The 27,066-nt window shown below is 33.9% G+C and overlaps 3 protein-coding genes, 1 non-coding gene and 1 pseudogene across 6 annotated transcripts; 3 read left to right on the top strand and 2 right to left on the bottom strand.

The window, feature by feature from the left end:
- The first annotated feature begins 673 nt into the window (after window positions 1–673).
- On the top strand, window positions 674–2,246 carry LOC146918696 (ACC oxidase 1). The gene is made up of 4 exons (XM_085720316.1): window positions 674–829; window positions 950–1,173; window positions 1,277–1,605; window positions 1,772–2,246. Exons 1-4 carry the CDS (start codon window positions 728–730, stop codon window positions 2,026–2,028), a joined length of 912 nt encoding a protein of 303 aa, XP_085576442.1. The 5' UTR covers window positions 674–727; the 3' UTR covers window positions 2,029–2,246.
- A 3-nt stretch (window positions 2,247–2,249) lies between these two features.
- Window positions 2,250–6,975, bottom strand: LOC146918697 (S-adenosyl-L-methionine-dependent methyltransferases superfamily protein). The gene is made up of 8 exons (XM_085720315.1): window positions 6,661–6,975; window positions 6,020–6,087; window positions 4,865–5,012; window positions 4,695–4,775; window positions 4,214–4,300; window positions 3,879–3,964; window positions 3,090–3,210; window positions 2,250–2,580 (listed from the first exon to the last, which is right to left on the bottom strand). The coding sequence occupies exons 1-8, from the start codon at window positions 6,910–6,912 to the stop codon at window positions 2,503–2,505; spliced, it is 921 nt and encodes a 306-aa protein (XP_085576441.1). The 5' UTR covers window positions 6,913–6,975; the 3' UTR covers window positions 2,250–2,502.
- Window positions 6,976–11,562: 4,587 nt separating this feature from the next.
- Window positions 11,563–11,635, top strand: TRNAK-CUU (transfer RNA lysine (anticodon CUU)). The gene has a single exon. It is a non-coding gene; the product is annotated as a tRNA-Lys (tRNA).
- Window positions 11,636–13,940: 2,305 nt separating this feature from the next.
- On the top strand, window positions 13,941–15,478 carry LOC146918699 (cytidine deaminase 1 pseudogene; annotated as a pseudogene). The gene has a single exon (XR_015016339.1). The product of XR_015016339.1 is annotated as a cytidine deaminase 1 pseudogene (transcript).
- A 4,015-nt stretch (window positions 15,479–19,493) lies between these two features.
- 5PTASE13 (Endonuclease/exonuclease/phosphatase family protein) lies at window positions 19,494–25,412 on the bottom strand. 2 transcript variants are annotated; one of them, XM_085720308.1, is made up of 11 exons: window positions 24,237–25,412; window positions 23,708–23,960; window positions 22,692–23,508; window positions 22,332–22,456; window positions 22,102–22,186; window positions 21,724–21,889; window positions 21,581–21,621; window positions 21,212–21,479; window positions 20,960–21,083; window positions 20,514–20,874; window positions 19,494–19,994 (listed from the first exon to the last, which is right to left on the bottom strand). In XM_085720308.1, the coding sequence occupies exons 1-11, from the start codon at window positions 25,213–25,215 to the stop codon at window positions 19,716–19,718; spliced, it is 3,498 nt and encodes a 1,165-aa protein (XP_085576434.1). In that variant the 5' UTR covers window positions 25,216–25,412; the 3' UTR covers window positions 19,494–19,715. The 2 variants fall into 2 exon arrangements, with proteins under 2 accessions (XP_085576434.1, XP_085576433.1); XM_085720307.1 differs by having other exon boundaries at window positions 21,581–21,889.
- Window positions 25,413–27,066: the final 1,654 nt, after the last annotated feature.

A 27,066-nucleotide genomic window follows, 5' to 3' on the forward strand; every position in this document is an offset into this window, starting at 1 on the left:
ATAATTATATCTCGATCCAATGGCCATGATTGTGCTTACTACTTGAATGATTGTTGTTTTTTACTTACATTATAGTTGAAAATGTTGAGGCAAGGGAAAACCTAGAAAACTATAACTAAGAATTTATAGGTTAATGAGTTGGATAAATATATGATAGAACATTAACCGACTTGAGTTGACACGATGATGTTGATTTTTAGACCTTAGAGTATGCTTCTCTCAAGGTCTCAGATTAAATTCTCACCGGTGTCTATTTTGGTGGGCTAGTTTGACTTAAAAAAAAAATCGTAAAACATTAAGACACGTTTGATCCATGTAGCGGGCCCCACTTAATGAGTTAATGAGATGAACCTATTTGTTGTTGTATAGTTGAAAATGTTGAATTATTTGACCCAATCCAAAGTGGATTTTTGTTGAATAAACAACCAAGGCTACTTGAAATATCTTTGTACAACAATAGAATAAAGAATCAAGACTTGATTTACAAGAGAAAATCTGATTGACCATCAAATCTAAGGAATCAAAAAATACTATAAAAAATGTCCACTCATTTTAAGTCTTTACTAAATTTAGACTCAACATTATTTCATTGATTAGTCCTTGTTATTCTGTTAGGACAGTTTTTATCTCTTTTTTGTAGCACTATATATACCTCATCCAGTTATATCAATTCATCAAACAAATACTTATCATATCATATTAACATAAACAAATACTTATCATAGATATGGCAATTCCTGTGATAGATTTTAGCACTCTCAATGGTGACAAAAGAGGTGAAACTATGGCTCTTTTGCATGAAGCTTGTCAAAAATGGGGTTGCTTTCTGGTAAAGTGAATAAACATTTATGTTGGTTTATTAATGTTACATTTTTCTTTTGGTGCTTTTAATGTAACATATAGTATTTTTTTGGTGCTTTTAATGTAACATAACATGTTACTTGTGCAGATTGAGAACCATGACATTGAGGGGAAGCTGATGGAGAAGGTGAAGAAGGTAATTAATAGTTACTATGAAGAAAATCTGAAGGAAAGTTTTTACCAATCTGAGATAGCCAAGCGGTTGGAGAAAAAGCAGAACACCTGTGATGTTGACTGGGAAAGTTCATTCTTCATTTGGCATCGTCCGACGTCTAACATTAGGAAAATTCCAAACCTCTCTGAGGAGCTTTGGTTAGTCTATTCAAATTCTAACATCTGTTAACGTTACCAAACATCGTGTGTTTCTCTATTTTAAACCGGAGCTGTTGTTCTAACAATATGTGTGTAAATGCAGCGAAACAATGGACGAGTACATTGAAAAATTAGTTCAAGTGGCAGAGACATTATCTCAGATGATGAGTGAAAATCTTGGTTTGGAGAAAGATTACATAAAGACAGCATTTTCAGGAAGTAATAATAATGGACCAGCTATGGGAACAAAAGTGGCAAAGTACCCTGAATGTCCATATCCAGAATTGGTTAGAGGACTAAGAGAACATACAGATGCTGGTGGAATCATCCTATTGCTTCAAGATGACAAAGTACCTGGACTTGAGTTCTTCAAAGATGGAAAATGGATTGAGATACCACCTTCAAAAAACAATGCAATCTTTGTCAACACAGGTATTTGCGTTATTGTAAATAACTTATCTATGTAGCACTGACGCTTCTGATCGAACGTGTGTCTGGTGTCTCACACATGTGATTACATTCAATTAATTAATATTTTAATTATCAGTGTCACCGTGTCAGTGTCAAAGTTTGATCATTTTCTAAATAATCTTAACAGGTGACCAAATCGAAGTGTTGAGCAATGGTTTTTACAAAAGTGTTGTGCATAGGGTCATGCCTGATAAGAATGGAAGTAGACTCTCTATTGCAAGTTTCTATAATCCAGTTGGTGAAGCTATTATTTCTCCATCCCCTAAACTCTTGTATCCAAGTAATTATTGCTATGGTGACTATTTGGAGCTTTATGGAAAAACTAAGTTTGGTGATAAGGGTCCTAGATTTGAATCCATCAAGAATAAGGCCAATGGGAACTAGTACTACTACAATCTTGTGTAACTTGAAAAAATGTATCCTAATACCCTTAATTTCTACTTGATGTTACAAAATAGCCAAGAAAGGAAATGTAACAGCAAGTGTCCTTTTTCTTTTATTTTCTTTTTTCATGTTGTTATATGAATGAATAACAAAGAAATATGTGTTTTTTCTTTGATTCCATAAAGGGAAAAATTATAAGTGAAGCTTTTCTTTATCCATTCTTTTCTCTTAGTTTTTTATTTATTTGGGTTTATGGCATTGTCTTCTATGATTAATGTACTACATGGTACAAGTGTAACACTAATAATAAGCAATCAAAATCAGCTTGCCAATGTGATAACACAAAATAGGAGGACTACATTGGTGTTTTCATTTCTCAGAACTAAATCATTGGCATACAATTGAACGAATTCCCCATCACAGTAACTGCTGATAGGTAAAGGCACTGCTAAAAATTCCAAGTTCGTATTTCTCTTATGCGGTAGCCAGCTTCCTAGAGTACACAATGTACATGGGATCCGAGCGTCCAGGATTTGGAGATATATCCACAGCCTACAAAAAAAAGAAGTTACATGAGCCTCAGCATTGGTAACACTGTCACATGATCACATCATATACAACATTGTAGAGACTTTCATATTTGTTTCATGACTACTACTACTAAAAGAAAATTCTGTTTTATATAGGGGAAAAAAGCAGTTGAAGTAGTTAACCTTCTGCTTTATTTTAAACCATACCATTGGCCTCAATATGTTAATAACTAATCTTTGTCAAAACATTAGTCATTACAAAAAGGGAAATGCCGAATAATAAGAATAGAAGTCTCACAAAAACTGCACATATATCATGTGACACAATATCATCACAAGTTTCCCTACAGAGCAGTTATCAATACAAGAATTATGATTCAGATATAATACATGAGATGTGTGTGAGAGAAATAAGAAGTAAAATATGCACAAAGGGAGAGAGGTAGTTAGATTTTAGAAAGAGGTCTTTAAAGACTCATGCTACTTGAAGCTTGTCCTAACAAAATGGGAAAATATCAGTGAGGGAGTTACCTGAGGAGGTTCAAATCCTCCTGCATAATGAAAATAGGATCCAACTATCATAACATGATCAGCATCCCCGGTTGATGTCCATATAGAAATGGCTTTTGTAAAGAAGCATCTGTTTGAAAAGCTGAAATCATCGATGAAGTCATAGTTAGTTGAATAGGACCATAAGATGTACAAGACCAATAATAGATACAATAACATCAAAAACAGATAAATGGTATTACTAAAAAGATGACGTGCTTGTTTTAATGCAATTATATGAAGCAAAGAAGGTTTGTCTGCATTCTGATATGTGTGGAAATAAGTCTGAGTGCCCAAAGAGTAACATGGTATAAAATGAATGAAACAGTCACTTCAATAAAGTGATATAAAACCGAGAAACACTGTTGAAATTATGTCCGTTTTAGAATGAAATCGCATATGGTATAAAATTCTGAACCACAATTGAAATTGTAATCTTATCAGTTTGAAATTGCTTGCAGATTGCTTTAAAAATGTTAAGTTCACTGGTTTTGAATATTAAGATTAATACGAAATCAAAATGTAACATTTCATTTATATCGATAATTTCTTAACCTAGAATAGTACATTGACACTAGGCACGATTTGTAAGAAGGGTCCAGAATTTCTGAGGATGGATATTTTCATTGTACACAGATGAACATGCTTGACTATCAAAGAAGGTGACAATTTTGTAGGAAGTGCTTCGCGTAAAATTTTCTTTCAATTATTAGATTTTACAGAAATGCTATAACGAAGTAATTCCAAAATGATAGCGGACAAGATTGTCACCTCATTATGGCCAATCCACCTGGCTTGAGTATCCTATTCATCTCCTTGAAAATGTCAAGAGGCTTTGTCAGGTAGTCAACACTGACCTGCAAGATATAGAGTTTTCAAGTTTTGAATGACTGACTTATATGCTAAGCAAGAACATAAACACAATTTAATTTAGTAAACAACCAAGAAATTCATCATTTCATTTACAAAGTTGCAAATTTCAAGATAAAATTCAAAGAAGTTACTGCAAAAATACGCATCATACAATACAAATATCAGCCAATAGCATGCATCACTTGTACCAGTTTCCAATACCGAAGTTAAAATATATGAAGAGATATTCTTACCACATTAGTGATGACATCGAAAGAGTTATCTTCAAATGAGAGTTTAGGGTTCACATTTAAGTCTTGTACAGTATACTCCGTGAGGACCTACAGAAGCAACGGTTTCTATCAATAAGGCCATGTTTCTAGACATTAAAAATCTTGAGATGTAGCCAAGTCATTAATTTTTAATTAAATTTAAGTATTGGCTAGATAATTATGTTGAGATATGATCTTGAACATATATGAAAAACCAATCTAGAAAAGTAATCTTAGGATACCAATTTCAAAATGGCTACTACCACACAACAGCACTATAACATAGCGGAGTATGAACAAATCATTATCGTTCCACAATACGCTATTTAGTACAAAGTCTTGTCAAATAGCGTCTACTGTGGCTTTATGACATTGTAGCATAGCAAATTTTAAATAAGTATATATTTTGCACTTTCCGCGTTTGACAACATTGCCACATAGCACAGAAAGCGGGTTGTCTTACCGGGTTCCTCTTCAATTCTTCTTCATTCAGGCCTAATCCTACAACTCGTTCTTGCTTGTATCCGGGTGGAAAATGGCTGACCTAATGCAAAGTGAAGATTTATGAGTTATGACAATATGTCTATGCTAAGCTAGAGAAAAGAAAATGAGTAACAATACAAAATTTCTTACCCAACTGCTACACATATCCAAAATGCTTACTCCAGGAGTATTGCTAGGTGGGAAAACTTTGGAGTAATACTTAGTCAGAGCAGCAATTGCAGGGTCATCGATGTGTGTTACGAATCGAGGTGACTCATAGAATGCAGAATCTGATGACCTAAAGGGAAAATTTTCTGATAATTATACGTAAAAACTAACAAAAATTAAGGGGGTAATTGGGGTAAGATTTATGAAATGGTTTAGCTTTGTACTTAAATGTAAGATCCTGTTTGGATTGACTTATTTCAACTTATCTATGGTATAATTTTTGTTAGATTGTTTGGAAGAACTTATGAATTTGTTCATAAGTTGTTTTCGGCTTATTTTCATAAGTTCTTCAAGATAGCTTATGGAAGCAGCTTATAGCTTATTATATGAAAACAATTTAAGTTAATTTTATCATGATAAGCATTTGTGATTGTGCTATAAGTTGTTTATCCAAACATAACCAAAGTATAGTTGTTTTGTTAGCTTTTGCAAAGGCAGCAGAAGCGATAAGCTCAAGACAGAAAATTAAGGTTCAAAATGGTGGAGAAGAAAGAAGAAAAAACCAGAAAATCAAAAGATAATAAAGTTTTGAGAACAAAGTACTAAAAGCTAAGATACTTTGATACATTAAACTTAAGCATACACTACAAATATATAGAGCCAAGCCATAAGCTTGCTTGTAAGACTCAACATAAAATCTACTCCCTCCGTCCCAATTTATTTGACCCATTGGCTCATTTCACACAGATTAAGAAAAATGTATAAATAAAGGGGAAAGTGAAATATATTGTATTGGGAATGATAAAAGTAGTATTATTTAGTGTTATATTGTATTGGGAATGATGAAAGTTGTATTGAAAATTGAAATGGGTCAGTTATTTTGGGACACTTTTTTTTAGAAAATAGGTCAGTTATTCCGGGACGGAGGGAGTACACTAAATCTACTCTTAAGCACTAGTCATCATTACCTAAGAATACTAGACATCATTACCTAAGGACTGGTTTACTTTCTTAATAAGCAACAATATAATTATGACACTAAATTAAACAAGCAACATTTAATTATGACAGAAAAAACAGCAGCACACAATTAATTAATGACAGAAAAATATCAATCTCCAACATGTTTGAACTTACTCATCATAACGTTGGAAATCCTCCTCCTTAAAGGGGAATTGCTCTGGCCATTCCACATTCTTCAATATCTACAAAAAGGTATAGTGGGATGGGACAAAGGATTAGAAAAACAAAAATGATTGAATTTTTGCCAATTTTCAATTCTACCTTTATGTTTGAATTTGCGTTGACAAGAATTGATTTAGGATGAATTGATTCTGTAAATTTGATTTTGAGTTTTGACTAAAAATGAGTTGAATGTAAAATGATTTGTGTTTGTATACATTCATATAATAAAAGTGAGTTGAACCATAAATTTGTATGTAAAAATCAATTCTAGAACCAAAAGCTACAAATCCTAGCTTCAAGAATCACTTATTGAGGCAGAATCAATTCTACTAGAAAGCAAACTAACACATCATAATCAATTCTACACTTCAAAATCAATGCTGGCCCCTTTAGAAGTCGAACTAAATATACACTACATATATATGAAGCACCTACACATCTTATCAAAGGTGTCTCAGACACCACACCGACTACGCATGTAATTACATTCAATTATGTCATTTTCATCTTAAATTACTATCGGTGTAGACACGTGCGTATAGAATATTGAAATATGCAATGAAAAGAAGGTGATATTGTTATCATAGACATACCTGATCAACAGAGGGACCAGCGGTTATTTTTGCAGAAGCAATGAAGGATTTGAAACCAGAAGCAGACATGTTAGTGATAAAGTGAGACAAGAATGAAGATGCTCCAAAGCCTAATAACATGCGACGAGGAGCATTCTTAAATGTCTTGTTTAAAAGAGAAGAACATGAAGAAGAAACAGTACGAGGATGTGGTGTGGGTGTGGCCCAATAACATGCCACAACTGGTAACCTTAGTCCAACAAAATTGGTCATCTTCAGTCACTTAGCAGACATGAATGATCATGATGATGCTACTGTTACCTTTTTTTGCTACCTACAAAATCTAGTCTAGTCTAGTCTAGTCTATCTAGGAACATGGTAATACTGTCACCGTTGGATTTTCCTTAGACAAAGGATCATACATGAGTGAGTTTGTGATTTACATGCATATTACGTGGCTTCTTATCCTCTTTCCATCTCATTGCCATACATATATTGCTATTTGCACCTCTTACTTTTCCTAATCATTAAAAAAGAGTCATTTTAATGCACTCATTTCCTCTTTCTAAAATTTATTTTTTCATTGGATAAAATATATATGGGTCTTACTACTTGGGTCTGTTTGGTAAGCCCCTTAAATGAGCATATAGCTCATAGCTTATAGCTTATAAGCTCGTTTGACAAAAGAAACTCTGTTTGGTAACACTTTTTCATCATGAGCTTATAGCTTATTTCACGAGATTATAAGCTATTTTTCAGAAGCTATTCCAAGTAGCGTTTGAGCTTATAGCTTATAGCTTCTCACTTTTAATTCCATTTCTACCCTTATTATTCTAACTAAATTCCATTTTTACCCATTACAATTTATTAATATAACTTCCTCATAAATACTACTGTGTCTCTTGCGAACAAATATCCAATTCTTTTTCAAAAAAAAAAAAAAATAAGCACTTGTCTTTCCTTGTTTTTTTTTTCTTTTCTTTATACGGCATACCGTCGGTTTTGTTAGTTTTTTTTTACAAACCAAATATACTTTTTTTAACGTGCAAATCAATATACCTTCAGCTGTATTTTACAATTGATGAAAATATACCTTTTGTTATTTTCAACTAAATAAAAATATTTTACATCTATTTAGCATGCATATGATAATTATTAAACATTTTCTTCAAGAAGATTATATTTAGTGTAACTATCAATTATTGTTAATAATACATATAATATAATAATAATAATAATAATAATAATAATAATAATAATAATAATAATAATAATAATAATAATAATACATTCCAATAACCGTCTATTATTACACTTAATTGTTTTATAAAGTATAAACACTTAAATGAAAATATTTATATAATATAAAGGATATATTAAGTTAATAAATTTAAAGTATTTTTTCAAAAAATATTTAAATAAAGAATTTTCAAATACTTAAATATTAATTGATATAAATTTTATTATAAATTAAAAATACCCTTTTATGTCATTTTACATTTATCAGCTAGTTGAACCGCTAATTTTACCAAACACTTCAATTAGCTTATCAGCTATCTGTCATCAGCTATAAGCTATCAGTCATCAGCTATAAGCTATCAGCTAGCTTATCAGCTATCCGCTGTTTTTACCAAACAGAGCCTACATAGATCCATTTTCAAAGTGGTGGAACTCACAAACATTTTATCTAAGTGTTAGAAAAAACTAGACCCTGACCCGTGCGATGCACGGGTTTATTTCGATTTTCATATATAAACATCAGATTGATTATATTATTAGTTTTTTTTTAGCAAAGATTATATTATTATGTATAACATTTCAATAAAGACTACAATGAGCAAATTAAATAGTTCAAAATACACATCAAAGGAAGAAAAAAAAAAGTTACTGTATAAAGGGGAAGAAATGGATGAAAACCGCCGACTTTTGGGTTTAGATTGCGAAGGAGAAAAAATGGTTCAAAACCGTTTGGAAAGAAAGAAAAAAAAAATTTGAAAAGGGAGTTTAATATTGGATATCATGTAGTGGAAGGCAAATGATAACACAAAAACAGCAAGTGGCTTGGTGGTCAACATGCGATGCACGGGTTTTTGTAGAGTTTCATATATAAAATATCAAATTGGCTATACTATTAATCGTAGAGTTACATTTAAACTCATAAACAATCAAACTAAATGACAATTGAGAGTGATCGACATACACAATCTCAAAGAAGAAAATTAACAACATTTAGTTTGCATCAACAAAAATGAATATGGAAATCAACAAAAATGAATATAAAATCAAAGTCGTTACTTTGCCAAAACAGAGTAATGTTATAGTCTACAGTAGTGATTTTTGCAAATAAAAACTCTGAACAAAAACTTCATGTAATATAATGCAGGAAAAAGTGAAGTTTCTAATGAAAAAATTTATCATATGGATCAGTCAAATTATCTACAATTTTAAAGATGCAACTTTAATATCGTAACACGTAGTTAGCGTACACCAAAAAAAAAATGAAAAAGAACTACTATCAATAAAGTTACTAAAAAATAACTGCTATGAGAGAGGTAACCGCTAGGGCGGTTGGGGCTTTAAAAAAAATATTTTAGTCATGTATTTCATTTTTGGAAGCAACAATATTTCAACAAAAAGAGAAATGGCATAGTGGCTATAGTCGTAAAATGTAAGCATATGGTACCTGGTTCGATTCCTTGCAAACTCTTTTTTTCATAAATATTACTCAGACCCACCGAAAAAGGCGGGATCAGAATTAGGGCAAACCTTTCAGAACTGTTTAACATTTATATATATTAAGATCTTATAAAATAAGTGTTCGTAGCATTACTTTCTTTAAATATTGGTTCTTGAAGCTTAAGACCGAGTAAAAGTGATCGCTCTATAGATTCCTTACATTGCTCAAAATTCTTTTGAATTTATCATTCGTTGGTCTCGATCGCATAAAATCTATCAAAAATTAGGACACAATCGTTATTTTCTGAATTGGAGCGTAATTTTAAATCGACTTATTTTGGAGAGTTGAGCAACTTTGACTTATAGAGCAATCACCCAATGTTGAGAGGAGCAGCTGGGTCCTAATCGGGAAATACTTGTGTGACATTAATGTCACGGTGACATTAAATCTGGGCCACATATTGGGTGACATTAGATGTGTTGTGTGGTCCAGATGCAATGGCAATGGCAATGTGTGGTCCAGATGCAATGGCACGGTGACATTAATGTCACCAAAGTGCCACCCGTCCTAATCAGTTATCTCAAATTCCAACTTTAATATACCACCACAAAACAAAACAAGTTCTACTCGTTTAAAACTACAGGATATGTAGAATTTAGAAAGAGAAATGTGTGTAGAGAACTAGAACTAATTTGTTACAATCAAATCAAGTATGAGTGAACTCTTGAATGTGGTGATTATTGTGGGTGATTAGGTAAGGTGGGTCTATCGGGATGTAACATTTTATATTTCATTCTTGGGATTGTGGACCATGTGGTTACAAGTATTTTTTTTGGTTACATGTGGTTACAAGTATTTAATCACAAGAAACATATCAAACGGGACATATAATATTATTGCTTGCAAGCTTACATCAACCGTATTTTATTTTATTTTAATTATTTGTTTTTTTAAAAAATACATTTTAATTAATACCATACATATAACCATAAGTAAATATATAAATGTCACGTCTGTGTTTGAAATCAGCATACTCTTTTTTGACGGCGTCTGATACCAAATTAAATGAAGTTTTTGATAGTTTCTTGTGGCTTAAAGCAGTTCCTTTGAAGGTGAATCTTTTTGTTTGGCGACTTTTCTTAAACAGACTACCCACCAAGGATAATCTCTTTAGGTGAGGTGCGATTGATGCTGCTCAATTATCATGTGCGGCCCTGTGTGGTGAATTAGAAGACAGAGATCACTTGTTCTTTCGGTGTGATGTATACGGACGTATTTGGCTATTGATTTCAAAATGGTTAGGATTTGAATCGGCTTTTAATGCCACAACTTGTACGCATGTTTATCAGTTTTGTGGTCTTGGAGACTTTTCCAAAAATTCAAGGACGGTGTTTGCTATTTTATGGAGTTCGGTGCTTTTTGTTGTTTGGAAAGACCGTAATAACAGGATTTTCCAAAACAGGCCAGATAAGCTTGAGACTCTTGCAGAAAAGGTGAAACTCCAAACGTTCTGGTGGCTGAAATCGCATTATGCCTTGTTCGATTTTGACTATTCTTTTTGGAGGCTAAACCCTTTATGTTGTATGCAAGCATTAATGTAATTTTTTTCGGTTTTTTGGCTGGTTCTGGCTTAACATTGGTGTAATTGATTTTTAACAGTTTCTCATAAGCACACCTTGTGCTTGAGGAACTGTCTGTTTCTTTAATATAATTTTGATTAGCTTCTTAAAAAAAAGTATCTTATATCATAAAAAAATTACAACTATATATCCCTTCATATATAAAAAAAAAAATACAATTAGAAGTATATGCTTTGTGTAACAAAAAATATTGAACAAAGTTCTAATGTTTATCATCATGGATATAACAGGACTATTATCTAAAAGATAATGACGAATCAACACACAATATAATGTGTGCTGCAGCACTTTTTTTTTTTTTTTTTTAATGAAAGCACAAATCATATCTAAAACTTTAAAGGAGTCTTTAAGTTTAATGTTTGTACTTTGAAAAAAATATTTTTTATCTGAGTTGGACATATATACAACATCAACATTTAAAGACAATGTTGCAAACATTGTATGAAAAAAGGGACAATTTTGTATTTAAGAAATTTAAATGATTAATCTGGTATAACGTTATACTAAAGATCCCTGAATGTACTTTATCTATAATAAATAAACTAAATAGTATCAGCTGTTGGCACAAATTCACTTATTCACTTAAATGAAATGTTCAAGACAATTGCCCGTCTAGCTCAGTTGGTAGAGCGCAAGGCTCTTAACCTTGTGGTCGTGGGTTCGAGCCCCACGGTGGGCGTGTTTTTAAATTTTTTATTGAAATATTTTTTTTTTGAAGAAGCTAAATATTATATATTTTTTATTGAAATATTAAATGACTGTTTATTCTTTCAATGTTTTTTGAGAGAGATAAACTTAAGAAAAATAAATATTTTAATTTTCTTTTTTTACATGATATGTTTTCATACAAGACTAGCAAGATCATGTTTGAAAGTTTGTTATTCGTTTTGCGAAACTAGTATATGTTCAAATGTATTGACGAACATTGTATGTTTTCATATAAGACTTGTTGCAAGATCATCTTTAAAAGTTTGTGATTCGTTCCACGAAACTAATATATGTTCAAATGTATTGACGAACATTGGTTATGATCAAGGAACATATATGATATTTTATGAGCAGTTTCCTGTGCAACGTACTTAGTGTTATGTATTATGCTGATTTTGTTGGAACTTGAGTTGGGGGTCTGCTGCAATAACTTGACCAAGAAGATGATGAAGATGACTATGATGAAGTGTGCACATAAATTCCAAAGATTTGTTGTATATCTTGATTGTTGGGAAGATGCTGCTGTACTTGAAACCTGAAAAGATTAATGGTTATGCATGCAAACTCAAAGCGTATGGGGTTGCCATACTAACCTTTAGGTTCGATTCGCCCCCACCAATAACTGTATATTGGATGCAATAAGGAATGACCGGCGAATCCCCTTCAGGATACTATGAGTTCCTTGACGTGTATTGCACAACCACACCAAGCGTATCTCCTAACAGTATTTTACAGATTTATGGTTCCAGCAATTCACTCATGCATTAGAGAATTGATGGATGATTTAGAGTAAGAGAATGATGGAGAATTATGTTGTTGTTCTTTTTTGTGTGTCCAACTAATGCCCAAATGCCAAGCATTTATAGTGCATTATATGACCCTTCATATGAGAGAAAACACCCATTTGATTTGAAACAATGTTATGGTTCATTAAACATCCCTTTGTCAAAGGTTATAATCATATACACTTGAATCAATGCAAAGGTTCATTAAGCATCTCTTTGCGAAAAGTTCCAATGTATATGAATGATTCCCATGAAGAGTTACAACTTTTGATTTAAAGTGATTCCATTATTTTGGAAATCACCAACAGATTTTATAGATGTTACTACATCTAGAGTTGTAGGTTGTTTGTAGCTTTCCTTTCTTGGGCGTTAAGCCCTCATTTTCCCCCCCAAAAAAAAAAGGTTTACAAATAATTTAAAAATATAAAATAATTATAAAATAAAATATTATTTATTTTATAGACAAACGTAATTAATATGCCATAGAACTAGCAGGTTTTTTTTGTAAGTAATATTTTTTTTCAAAGTTTAAATAATCTTAGACTTCTTGGTAACTAACTACTCTTGTAAAGACTCTTAGCTAACCAACCAAAATATTCGTCCAGCTATGTATTTATTAATCAAATATCATTTTTTGAATTGGACATTGTTACATTCTCAAGGTTAGATGTGAAGTGTAAATCTTCAGTGAAGTTGAAATAAATTTATTATCAAATAATCCAAGTGTTTTTGGATATATATTTTTGCTTTAATCGTTATGTGCTTAGCATAAAGGGCCTTGATAATACAAAAAAAAAAGTAATTCTGGATAATGATTATTTTAACGACATATCAAACATGTTATTACATTAAATCATGGAAATGATAAACCACTCTCTCAAACCTAATTCGAGCTAGAACTGTTTACTTGTTTTGTTTTAAAAAAATTTAAAGAGAAATTCACGCAAATGCAACCGAAGCTCTTCTTGCATATTAAATATCTTCGCATCTACCATTTGAGTTGTTCTTACACGACAACACGTAAAGTTGCTATTATTTATAACAAAACGATAGATTGAATGTGGTTTACATTTATTTGTTTATTATATAATTGCGTGCAAAGATAGCAAGTAAGAGTCACTAGCATCCTTCTCTACCAATTCCGAACACATCTATATGACATTTTTCAATTATTAGGGATGAGGATGTCCCACAAAGTTTAGTTTATCATTCACTCGACATATCTTTTTGTCGTGTGAGACAAAGATATGAGTCAAGAAGAAAGTGACATTTTAAATTTGATAGATAAAGATACATCATACATATACATAATACATAATAATAATCATCATTAACAATTAGAAGTAGATCTTGCAATATACTATTAAACACAAATTTGTATAAGAAAAATTCTACGGTATACAAAGCACTTTGCATATATATGAGAAAATGCACATGTAAAAATCAAGTAACTCTATCTAAAGTCTAGCTTACTAAGTAATTTCAAGATTGTTAATTATTTTTTTCATGTGCTATCATTGAACGTAATTCTTTTTTTTTCTTAGTACAATCCATTGAATGTAATTCAATTTGGAGGGTATCAAATTCTAGTACAATCTTTATCGTAGTCTATTTAATTAAATAATTTTTTATAAAAAGAATGAGTTTAGCATTCTTATTAAACGAGTTGGGCCGAACTACGTCTTAAATAGGTTAGACTATACGTCCATGTTGGACGGTCTGACCTGTTCCCACCCATACTCATTAGCTTGGATTTCTTCTCTCATACTTCTTAAACAAAATGTATTTGTTTGTCATTTTCATTTTTTTAAATTAATTTCTCAAATTATTGGATAATAGGAGGAGCTTGCATATCACCCCTTCATCCACTATAAATTAGCATCTAAAACCATCATTTCTCTTCCCCCTCCACTCCTCATTTCTCTAAACACTCACACACCATAACTCAAAATAGTTCTAAAAAAAGTGTGAAGAAGAGAAGAAAAAAAATGGAAGAACCTAAATTCATAATAGAAGCATCAGAAGCAAAATCATTAACCCAATCAACAAACCTAACCCTAACCCAACTCCTTCCCATCATTGTCAAATCATCCCAACCATTAGCCCGTGTCCCTATCTCCAAATTTCACGTTGCCGCCGTCGCTGTTGGAATCTCCGGTCGAATCTTCATCGGCGTCAACGTCGAATTCCCTAACCTTCCTTTCCACCATACCATCCATGCTGAACAGTTTCTCTTAACAAACCTTTTTCATAACAAAGAAACTCAAATTCAATACCTTGCTGTATCCGCTGCACCTTGTGGCCATTGCCGCCAGTTTCTTCAAGAAATCCGTGGCGTCGGAGATATTCCTCTCCTCATAACATCTGATTCGAAGAAAACTGCGAAAAATGAGTTTACATCTCTTTCTGAATTCCTTTCTCATCCCTTTGGTCCTCATGATCTTCTTCCTAAACATGTTCCTCTTCTCTTGGAACCACGTCACAATGATTTGTGTTTTATAGAAATAGAAGGTTCGATCACAAATTCAATAAAGCCACACCTGAAGGATGCAGCACTGAAAGCGGCGAATGAATCACATGCGCCGTACAGTGACTCGCCTTCAGGTGTGGCTTTACTGGATTCACGTGGGAATGTTTATAAAGGTAGTTATATGGAATCTGCAGCTTATAATCCTAGCATGGGACCGGTTCAGGCTGCTTTGGTGGCTTTTATTGTCGGTGCCGGAGACGGTGCGGCGGAGTATGGAGAATTGGTGGAAGCGGTGTTGGTGGAGAAAGAGGATGCGGTGGTGAAACAGGAGGATACGGCAAGGCTGTTTCTTAGGTCCATCGCACCTCAATGTAGCTTCAATGTGGTTCTTTGCACTTCTAATAATAAATCTAATTGATTTTGTTATTTTTTATTTTATTATTTGAGTGGATATGTGTAATTGATTATTGCAATCCAACAAGGAGTTATCATCATGGATAGTATGATGTATAATATTAATCATAAAAGATTTGATATGATATGATCCCATTTTAATGTCCATGGTATTAATATCGTCTTACAATAATATTAGTTGATCTAAACTTGATAAACGTATTATTTTTAAGGCTTAATTACACCACAGGTCCTTTAAGTTTGACGTTTGTAACATATAGGTCCTTTAAGTTTGTTTTGTAACAGATAGGTCCTTTAAGTTTGACGTTTGTAACATACAGGTCCTTTAAGTTTGTTTTGTAACAGATAGGTCCTTTAACTTTGTAACAGTGTGCAACTAAGTCATTCTGTTAACTCATCGTAAAAAAAACGCTGACGTGGCTGTGAAGTCTGTCAATTTCGTCTCCTTTACCCTTACATTTCCCCAATTCTCAAACCCTGACTCCATTTTTATTCATACCAAAGCTTGAATTCGTCAAATCAATGGCTTCCAAGTGTAATACCAGCATTATTGCAGGGGAAGAACGCAGGATAGATGATAACAATTTCTTATATAGAGAGTTGAGTATATTTATCATCGGTTTCATCATCTCAGTTATTGCCTTTGCAATGTACTTGGTAATCTTGGACAAGAACTTATAAAGTCCAACAATTAGATTTCGTGTGGTAGAACTGTTGTCTTCTTTCCTTCGGTTATCTTCTCCTGATTCTTCAAAAAAAACTGGGTGTAGTAAAGGAGATGAAATTGACAGACTTCACAGTCACGTCAGCGTTTTTTTTTTTACGGTGAGTTAACAGAAGGACTTAGTTGCACACTGTTACAGAGTTAAATGACCTATCTGTTACAAAACAAACTTAAAGGACCTATATGTTACAAACATCAAACTTAAAGGACCTATCTGTTACAAAACAAACTTAAAGGACCTATATGTTACAAACGTCAAACTTAAAGGACCTGTGGTGTAATTAAGCCTATTTTTAATTTTGTTAACGAGAAAAGTTGAACTCATGACTTTTTTTTATCACTTTAGGCGCGTGTTTGATTATACGTACACACTATAATTATCGCGTTTCAATGTGAATATTGCCCCGATTTTGAGAATCGATAAAATTTAGCTTATGTGTTAGCAGAAATTCTATTTGTGATTTTCATTGCCTTGCCGTAGAACCAAACAAGTGTTAACTATTACACTTTTTTAACAAACCACGAAATCATCTTATCATTCATTTTTTAAAACTATATATCCGACTCAAAAACCGAATAATCTGAAGGGTTAATCATCCACCATCTGCATGGTAAAAACAACATAATGGAATCTATTTCCGACTAAAGGATGGATCCATATTCTTGTGAGCACAATCATGATAGATTGATAGTCATGTGTAAAATATGTTTGTCCAGCTTAAAAGAAGGGTGGGGTGCCATTCTTTAAAAGCCTTTTCATGTTACTTTTTGGGAACTAGTTGATATCAATGTCATCCTTTTTAAAGATGATGTTTTTATCTTCTAGTATGGACATAAAAGATACGTGGCATCAGTACTTTTTGGACCACCTCTCTTTTTATCTCTTCTCACACACCAATTGGCAATTGCTATCTTATGAAGAATGATGCGGTGAAATTAAAAATTATAATCTTTACAAGGCACCTATATTTAGATATAGAGAAATGATATTTTAACAACCACTTTTTTGACAACTTTTTGATAACTTTCTCTCTCATACTCACATGATGTTGTTATCCTCTCTCTTCCTTTTTCTCTCTCCATTGTTTTTGACCAATAAAAAGTGAGAAAAACAAGATTGTCAACAAAGTTGTCATGAAATGGATGTCAAAATATCATTACTCTTAGATATATATGCATTTGTTAAGCAAAAATGAATTCTATTATTAGTAATCTTAGTGTCCATTGTCAAAATGTGGTCCCATATGGTTTGATATGTTATTTTAACTCATTCCCCCCCCAAAAAAAATTATATTTTAACTCTATTTTTTTTTCCTGGATTATTTAAAAAAAATCTAGTTTATCACACACTAATAAATACTTCCTCTGATTTTTTTTATTAAAGACATACAATCTATAAAAAAATTTTTTTTAAAAGATATTAATTCTTGAGATGCTGCTTTGTCGAACACACCTCTCAATCTGGTAATCGAAAATAGGTAAAAAAATATGAATAAAAAGAAAATATGCTTTTAATAAATTTTGATCTGAACACAAGCTTGTTGTCATTATCTCAATACGTTTCTTACGTTGCTCTTAAAAAATTTGCTTTTAAAAATGAATAAAAAGAAAATTTGTTATTAAAAAATGAATAAAAAGAATATTTGCTTTTAAAAAATGAATAAAAAGAAAATTTGTTTTTAAAAAACGAACCCTTTGCCGTAGTTGCTCGCTCACCCTCAGGGCCGTTTCTGAGATTTTTGTGGCCTAGGGTGAACCTACAATATTTGGATCCTAACTAATATATATATACAAACATCAAACTTGATACAAAAAACTAAGCAACTTTTTTTAGGGTCTAATAGACCCCTAAAAAAAAATTTGGGGCCCAAATTTCATACTTATTTTTTGGGGCCTAGGATGGTCACCCTCTTCGCTCTGCCTCAGATATGGCCCTGCTCACCCTCAGCTGTACGGAACAATATCGGCGTTGTGATTCGGTTCTCTCCGGTGTCAGTTTCGATAGACTAGTTTGACTTTTTAAAAATAATAATAATATCGTCGTTGCACACCCCATCACCTACCCCATTGTGCCCGATGTCCTTTGTCGTCGTCGCCTCACCGTTGTGCACCCTTTAGAATCTAGCAGTCAAGGTAGAGTACAATTTATTAGGAAAACTGCTATGAACTGAATAATACTTTATTTATTGATTGTATTGTATTGAATGAATTACAAGAGTGATAGCCTGATAGAATGATCTATATATAGATAGGATAAGGGCTATGACTATTGGTAACTAACATAACTAACTAACAGTCACTAGCATAGAAATAGAAAATTGCATGAATGGTTTATAACTAACTTAGACTAAATCAAATCCCTTAGATATGGTTATCTTATACACCCCATGAAGGAATTGAGTTTGCCTTGGGGAGCAAGTCAGTTGTTTGCTCAAAAGAAGGAATATGCAAAACTTGAAGAGTTTTGGCTTGAATCTTCTCTCTGTGAAGTAAAAGTTCAACTCAAAATGTTTGATGCAAGAGTGAAGTATAGGAGGCAGACGAAGACGCGATTTGGAAAGTTGGGTGGAGTCGTCAGTGGACTCCGACGAGGAAGGGACGATGTACGGGATTGTGGAAGGGATCTCCAGTGAAGAAAGTGAAAACAAAAGCTCAGACGTGAACGTCGGAGTGGGGACGTTATTGTCTTTAATCTCTAGAAATTTTATCTTCTCTTTTTCTCCGTAAAACTTCCTAGAAACACACACGGACATAAAGTCTCCCGAGTTACTAATAAACTCGTCCAAAATCTCGTGATTGCACAAACTAAACATTTATTTGTGATTGGTTTGACACACTTTGTTAACCAAAAATCACCGTAAACACTAATAAAATTCGACAAAATATAGAATGAAAATCTTAATCATTCAAACCTTATTAACAATCTAGATAATTAAATAGACATAGTAACAACAGTAGAATGAAATCTACTTGGAAACCAAGAATGGATCCATTCTCTTCCTTGTCAGCACAATCATATATGGTGCAAAACATGTTTGTCCTACGTAAAAGAAGTGTGGAGTGGAGTGTCTTTCTTTAAATGCCTTTTTATGTTACTTTTGAGAAATAGTTGATATCAATGTCATCATATTTAAAGTTGATGCTTTTATCTTCTAGTATGTTACTTTTTGGACCATGTTTTGGGAAATAGTTGATATCAACGGATCATGACTTGTGTTGAGTTTAACGAAATCACAGTCACATGGTGATTTTTTTGAAATTCTGAAGTTTAATTTTGTTATAATCACGGTGACACTAACACACAAAAATCTAAGCACCCCGCGACAAAGTGAAGCAAATGTGAAGGCAAAGATATTAGTTCTTGAGATGTTGCTTCGTCGAACACCTCTCAACCCGAAAAATGTTAATAAAACTAGAAGAATAAAACCACCAAAAATTAATAATTAAAAGCAGCAAAATAGTATATTATGCATTTCACAAAATTTCTTCACCAAATTTACACAAAGAAGGATTTAAGACCCTCAGTCTAACTAACTTGTACTGAGACTTATAACATTTGTTTTTGTTTCTTCAACAATGCTTCTAATCTTTTGCATATATGCTATTAACATTTCTCTCCTTCTTTGTTAAACAAAATTTCTTAAACTATTCTATGCAATTAGCTTACATGACTTCTTCTTGCACTGTTGGATTTTGAGTCAGTTCGAGTCGGCTTTCCTGAGAAGCAATGGCGCACATGAATCTTATGACTGCTAGTTTGGACTGATGAACTGCCTTGAACATGAACAACTAAAATCACTTCCTTATCTCTAGTGTCTTCACTCCACCAGGTCTGTGGTATCCCATCTACTAATTCTTCAGAGGCATGCACATCTTCATGACGTACCGAAACCTCTAAAGTTTGCTCGGGTTTAATTATACCGATCGATGGAGACACCTAGTTTAAGACATTTTAAAATAGGCATCAGTGTAGGATTAGTCAGTACTAAGACCGGATACCGAGTTTCCAAAAACGAAACATCACGGAAGGGAAGTTTATAACTTTGGAAGCAACATAAAGCAAAGTTAATTAGTTTTTCTATTATATAATGCCGTCGGAAAGGACGCGGGACAGCATGTAGGTTTTTTCATAAGATCTCAAAAAGCACACTCTAGGAAAAAAACTATTCTAAATTTTCTTCATTGATAACTGCAGTTATCTTCATCTTGAAGTAAAGTAAGCATGAAACATACACTATATTTACAAAAGGACATAAAACTATTCTCAGCAATTTTAACAAGTAGGTCATTTTCTTTTTCACATACAGAAAAAACATGCTAGTTTATGTTATAATGTAAAACTGAACATGTTAAAAATTATGCATTCTGTGAGAGAGAAAAATTGTAATACACTATCTATTTTGAAAGAATAAGATAAGCCAAAAAAAACATGAGTGTTTAAATAAAGGTATAGTACCTCAAGCCATCTAGGAAAGCCAAAGGCACCTCTTGGGATATAATCAGGTGCTTCGCCGTCATTCTTGACTGTAGACTGGCCATCACAAGTGATCTTGTATACAGCCTTATCCTTTGTACTTCTGTTTGTAATAAGCAAAAATGAAGCCTCCTGGTTTTCAAGGACTAAATTGTCCGGGCTGACGTTGCATTCTGGAACATAACGCGATTCTTCAAGCATAGATCTGATTTTCTCATTTGATGTCATAATCTCACCAAATTCTTTTCTCCTAATTGATCTATCAGCATGAGAAATTCTCACGTTGAACTTACATCGAACTGGTTTGTGATCGCTTTCAGTCACGTCCATGCAAGCATCATACCTGTTAAATGGTTTCAATGATAACAAATTGTACCTAATAGTAGATAAAATGGAAAATAAAAACCTATTTTAACGATGCAACATACTGTAAAATTGATGACACGACAGGGCAGTCTAAATTGCAATCAGAAACTGCAGCTGGTCGAGTATCACGATATATTATTCTGTCACACCAAGCAGGAATTCGCTTTTTCTCCCCAGAATCATACCCTGCAAGATTGTACGGAGGTTACGCTATTGTCATCTAGTCACTTTAACCAAGAAACAATCTGTTAAATCCATATAGACAAAAGGCAAAATTGAAACTGCCATGTTCATTGAGTTGATAATTTATTTACCTCCTAAACCTGGTAGGTGCCTCTCAAACTTATATGTTGGAGGAAATTTAATTACCGCCTCGCGCATTCCCTGGAAAACTTTTCCGTTTTTCATCTCCTCCCTGAGCTGATCTTTTTCTCTAAGCCAATCAAAGCATCTTTGAGAAACAAAGTCCCTGGCTTCATCATACGATATACCAAAAAGCCGATAGTTGAAATCACCAAAAAATACCACCATATCTGCATCAGATAACTCGGGTTTTGCATCTTCTGAGCTGGAACCCATAGCCTATGATACAATGAAGACCATGTAACTGTTTGGTAATCATATTGATGGAGAGGCAAGGAGATAGTCTAAAACTGTAAGAAACTAATTAAGGATGGACTCACATTTGTACTGCGAAGCATGTGAGCGGAAGTAGAGACACCAGCTGCAACAGACAGGATGAATGGCAAGCCACAAGAGTAAAGTAGCCAAAATAAATATGTGGAGAAGGCAAGAGAGCAATACAAGAACAGGTATGGTAGCATACCAGCTGCAGTATTAAGTAGAGTGGATGATCGGCTGAAGACCATGTTCTTATAAATGTGATCAAAATCAGCGTTTCGCCGATTAACAGCTTCCAAATGTGCGGCCAAGTGACAATTCACAAAGCACATTATCCTATCGTAGACTCTGATTCTCAAACCCACTCCTCCCTGCATGATCAATTTTTGCGATGTAAGTGTTCATTTCAATCAAGAGGGAAAAAGTTCATAAGTTAAACAAATTTATCAATTCATTTTTTTGTATATTAATCTCAACGTAGAGTATATACAAATAACAGGCGAATGCTAGATAACAATGGCAGAATTAGAGTATTATATTCTTATCAAACAAATATCAAGTATTCATGGAAATTGAAACAAACCTTGTTACCGATGGCACGTCCAAAACCACATGGGACTGCTCCAGCATCAATATCTCCAACATGTTTTCTAAGATTCTTTCTTACCCTAATTGAGGAATATCAATTCATAATATAAGCATGGAAACATTATGAAAGATAGAAATCTAGAGTACGTACTTATACGAAGAACTAAGAAGCCTTTCCATGAAGAACAGAATAGAAGCAGGACTAGTCAGTTTACACTCACTCACCAAAGAGATATAAGCAAGCCAGCAAGCTGCCTAGAGCCCATACGCTCGAAAGCTTTTCCTTCTTCCAAGGCCTTTCCTATTGTATCCAGCCACCACTGTCCCATTGCACTTCCTTCTAGACCTACCTACAATTGTAATATAGGTAGTAAATGCATGGATAAAATGTACACATTACACAAGATTGTTACTGAGATTTTCCTATTTTACTATAACGATAAATATTCATCGATGATCAACTTGTTTATTAAAGATATAAAAAAAATCTTCAATCAATAAGGTAGCTTAACTTATAAAGCAAACAAGGCTTCACAAAATATTTAATGTTTAAATATATGATTAAGAATGTGAATAAAGTCTTACAGTTTCTTTTGCCGCGGACATTGCAAGAAAACCGGCACCCATCTCCACTTCTTGCAAACCAACCACAACAATGCCAACATCTGATACAACGGACCCAAGCCACGACAAAAGTGCTTCTTGAGAAGCTCTACCTTGACCAACATTCCATGTGCCAATCAAAATTCTGATACTGTGCCTTCTTGTATAAGTAAGTTCCTTTGAGGCTAGCTCAGTTCTAATTATGTTGTCAACGGGACCTGGAGATGCAATATTCCATCCACGTATGCCACCGTGAGTTGCCAAGCTATAAACAGAACCGTTGCCAACAGCCAATTTAAGCACAGGACTATTATGAGCCACCCATCCTGCAATTATATTTCCTTCCAAGTCCAGTATTTGGATAATACCACTCACATAGCCTACATATATCCGTGTTCCAAAAGTGCAGAAGCATTGGACGGCACAAGGGTGGCGATTAAAATCCTGCAAACGGTTTCCACTACCATCCCATTGCACAAGTAAGCCATTTGTACATCCACTCCAAATTACACCATCGTTTGTTTGCACAAGGGCTTCAGTTCTTTTAGTATCATCAACGAATGCTCCAGCTCCCTTGGTTGCAACTCGACGGACAGCATCTGCTGCTCCCATGATTGCATTACGCGACCTCTGCAGAAAGCTAGTACTCTGGGACTTTTCCTTTTTTGAGTTGGAAACAAACTTTACCTTCATTTCGTCTTCTACTGCTTGATCCTGCTGCACGGATGACATGTCAACTCGATTTTCTGCCTGACCATCAATGTTAAATACTTTCAGAAGGTCCTTCGTACGCGCATCCCTATACAATTATAGATTCCAAGTTATTCGAATTCATTTGGAGTTGATGCGAGTAGAAGGAAACACAAACAGTACACTAGTAACAACAAAAGTTAACGAAGTAAAAACACGATACTAAAATGGGTTGATGCAACCGAACGGAGATGTAATTACAACATTAAATCTGAATACAATATAAGAACAGGAAGAGTCATACTAACCAGAGTGAAAAGGATAGAGCGGTAGCACACCAAACACGACCTCTAATATGATCAGACAGAAAACACTTAACCTCTTGAGAAGATATACTGCAGACACCATTGACGGTGACTTGAGCTCTGAGATCAACGAATGACCTCTCCACAAGTAAGGCTGCCATGTGCTTTTCTTCTGGAGACATAGAAAGCGATTTTTCTATTGATTCCCAAGGCCAAATCTTAATAATACCCCCTTCGGAACCTGACCAGAGATCGCCTAGACGAAGAAACAGTAAGCAAGTTAGCAAGTAAGTGGTGAGAATTGATTTTACTTGAAGTTAGAAATTGAAGTTTTTTATTCTAGAATTGATTTTTACACTCAAATTTATTGTTCAACTCACTTTAACACGAATGTATCCAAACATAAATCATTTTACCTTTAACTCACTTTAAGCCAGAATCAATTTTATAGAATCAATTCAGTCAAAATCAATTTTTGTCAACGCCAAACATACACTTAATTTTGAAAATACTACTAGAGGGAGAGGCCTACCATAGCTACTTATGACCATGGCAAGAACGGGACCTCTGTGTGCTTGCCAAGAAAGACCTTCCTTAAAGGGGGTAGAAAATTGTTGATCCACTTTCCATGACCTAATCTTGCCATCCTTATGGCCAGTCCAGACCATCTTATTCCCGTTGTCGACGGTCAAACAAAATGTAGGAGAGGTATCACCTGATTCATAAAAAGGCGCAGCGTCCTCATCTCCCCTCCTAACCCTTCCACCCAGACCGCAACCGTGTTCATAGGCCTTTTGAAACTCCCACACCCTCACCCCACATTCCTGTCCAGCCCACAACTGTGTTTCGGTACATGCAATGTTTCTGAGGAATTTCCCCACCTGAGTCTCCCTTAACGGATGAGGCCTTAACTCAAGACATGGCGGTCTCCCAGGATGAACGGCCGCTCTAATAGGAGCCCTAAAGACTCCAGTTCCGCCACCGCTCCCAATAAATTCCTGCAATGGCTGATAATGAGACAAATCATCAGAAATCCCGCCACTTTCAATGAAGTCCTCAGCACCAACAGAATTTGAATGAGCGAAAAAGTCATCATCATCCGTGTCAGACTCCTCGTAAAAAGAAGAAGACTCGACGATGTTATTCGATATAAGGCTATCATCAAGACTGTGCTTACGGACTTGATGATGCCGTTTGTGTGTGGACGTGTCTCGTAGCTGTTGGCTATACGAATGTGTTTTGCGACGAGGTGGAACAGAACTCAACCCGGCCAAAGACTCCTTCTCATCGTCGTCAATATTTCGGTCATCCATGATAGCTTCTTTCTTCTTTTTCTTCTTCTTTTTCTTGAATTGTAAGTATTGATTGAAAATAGAGAGAGAAACTGAAACTGAAAATAGAAAATAGAAATGCAGCAGATGAATGAAGAAGAATGATGGAAATGGTCTAAAGGGGTTCCCTAGAGAGGTGGAAGTACGTAGGATTGATGACCGGGAAGTAAGGCATGGCATACTGCATGCTTATGGACACAAATTGTTTCCTTATTGATGTTACAAATTACTACAATAATAATGGTCATAACAAAAATTACTACAATAATAATATATTACCATAATAATATTGATAATAATTATTGTTTCAAATTTTATGGGATCCTTTTTTTCAGCATTCATTTCGGATCCTTCAAATTTGGTGCCAACTTTTTTTCACCTATCCAAAAAAATTTAAAAACATAACAAATAATAAAAACTTACTAGACAAAAAAACAAAATAAAAAAATCCAAAGTATTGCACCACCATAGTTTTGGTTATGTTTTGTCTCAATGGAGCACAATCAATGTTATGTTGAATACAAAGAGAAAGTATTGCATGTATAAGGCCAGCAAAATCATATTCATGTAGCTTTTGTAGATGAGAGTTTAGGTGAACATTTCATGTATATGAAATTTCATAGAAAAAGATATAGCAAGACAAAAACAACCTTCTACTCACAAAATGAAATTAGTTATCATTATTATGACCTTGAAACTCATATAAAAAAGCCACCTCAAATTCAAAATGCTAATTCTTTGGATTATGGTAGTAACCTTTTAATGTTGGGCGAGTCTCATTGGATTAGATCATTACATTGGCCTACGACCCAACAACACAAGTGAGTTAGACACTATATCTTCACCCAAAATTTTAAAGTTTTGGATTTAAGGATCCTCTCACTTATATGTTTTTCAACCTCAACTATCAAATGTGGGATAACTCACACTTGACACATCACAACATCTCTCTCCATATAATTAACATCCTTTTGTTGACACAATAAAATGATTGCCTCAATGTCAAATGATGCACCTATTTATGTAATATGTAGCGAGTGTGAGTTAGACACTATATCTTCACCCAAAATTTTAAAGTTTTGAATTTAAGGATCCTCTCACTTATATGTTTTTCAACCTCAACTATCAAATGTGGGATAACTCACACTTGACACGTCACAACATCTCTCTCCATATAATTAACATCCTTTTGTTGACACAATAAAATGATTGCCTCAATGTCAAATGATGCACCTATTTATGTAATATGTAGCGAGTTCTCAACAGAAAATAGTTCGTAGAACAAATGATGCACCTATTTATGTAATATGTAGCGAGTTCTCAATAGAAAATAGTTCGTAGAAAATAGTTCGTAAAAGACTCGAACTCGCTACCTCATGAACATCGGTGAAGCGTGAAACCACTAAATCAAGCCAACTTTCTAGTCAATTTCTTTTTGTTAATTAACCATTATACTTAAAGATGGGCCTGAATGAATTATTAAATTTCGTGACACCAAAATTTTGGGGCCCTTTGCTTTAGTCCCGCCTTGACGGCCTTTGAGTCAGCCTTGCTGATACCACTATTGAGTTATGAGGAAGGGTCTAATTGGGTTAGATGAGCTAAGAGTAACCATACAAGTGATTTGGATACCACATCTTCACCAAAATCTTATGATTCCTCTTTCTTTTCCTCTTCACGTACGAGATAGTTTCTCCTCCGAATAAATGCGTTTTCGTTTTTTAGATGTCTTGTTGCCCAAGCTATCTGGCCTTAAATATTAGTCTCTTATTTCATTCATGTAAATCTTATTTAAAAATGGTGTACCCTTCATTATTGATTCCATTCTTTTCAGGTGCAATATTGAGTTGCTTGCCATTACATGTAGGCCTTCGCATGTCCATGTTTAGTCTTGGTAAGTTTTATCATCTCATTGTTTCACTTGCAAAATATTTTAACTAAGAAACCATAACCAAAAAATATTCAAAATTAAATTTAACTTGTCCTGACATTTTATTTTCTTTTGAATGAATTAATGTAATTAAATATTTT

Source organism: Medicago sativa, chromosome 6, assembly GCF_051527215.1.
Source record: "Medicago sativa cultivar Bolivia chromosome 6, Bolivia_mono, whole genome shotgun sequence".
Taxonomy (NCBI): domain Eukaryota; kingdom Viridiplantae; phylum Streptophyta; class Magnoliopsida; order Fabales; family Fabaceae; genus Medicago; species Medicago sativa.

What these genes read in the sequence shown, in the direction of transcription:
- LOC146918696 (XM_085720316.1), top strand. Translation starts at nt 728, where the DNA reads ATGGCAATTCCTGTGATAGATTTTAGCACTCTCAATGGTGACAAAAGA. An exon ending in AACCTCTCTGAGGAGCTTTG is followed by an intron (nt 1,174 to 1,276) that starts GTTAGTCTATTC and finishes GTGTAAATGCAG; the next exon opens with CGAAACAATGGACGAGTACA. An exon ending in TGCAATCTTTGTCAACACAG is followed by an intron (nt 1,606 to 1,771) that starts GTATTTGCGTTA and finishes TAATCTTAACAG; the next exon opens with GTGACCAAATCGAAGTGTTG.
- LOC146918697 (XM_085720315.1), bottom strand. Translation starts at nt 6,912, where the DNA reads ATGACCAATTTTGTTGGACTAAGGTTACCAGTTGTGGCATGTTATTGG. An exon ending in GATTTCCAACGTTATGATGA is followed by an intron (nt 5,013 to 6,019) that starts GTAAGTTCAAAC and finishes TTTTCCCTTTAG; the next exon opens with GTCATCAGATTCTGCATTCT. An exon ending in AAGAATTGAAGAGGAACCCG is followed by an intron (nt 4,301 to 4,694) that starts GTAAGACAACCC and finishes TTGCTTCTGTAG; the next exon opens with GTCCTCACGGAGTATACTGT.
- 5PTASE13 (XM_085720307.1), bottom strand. Translation starts at nt 25,215, where the DNA reads ATGCCATGCCTTACTTCCCGGTCATCAATCCTACGTACTTCCACCTCT. An exon ending in CATGGTCATAAGTAGCTATG is followed by an intron (nt 23,961 to 24,236) that starts GTAGGCCTCTCC and finishes TTCTTCGTCTAG; the next exon opens with GCGATCTCTGGTCAGGTTCC. An exon ending in ACATGCTTCGCAGTACAAAT is followed by an intron (nt 21,480 to 21,580) that starts GTGAGTCCATCC and finishes ATTGTATCATAG; the next exon opens with GCTATGGGTTCCAGCTCAGA.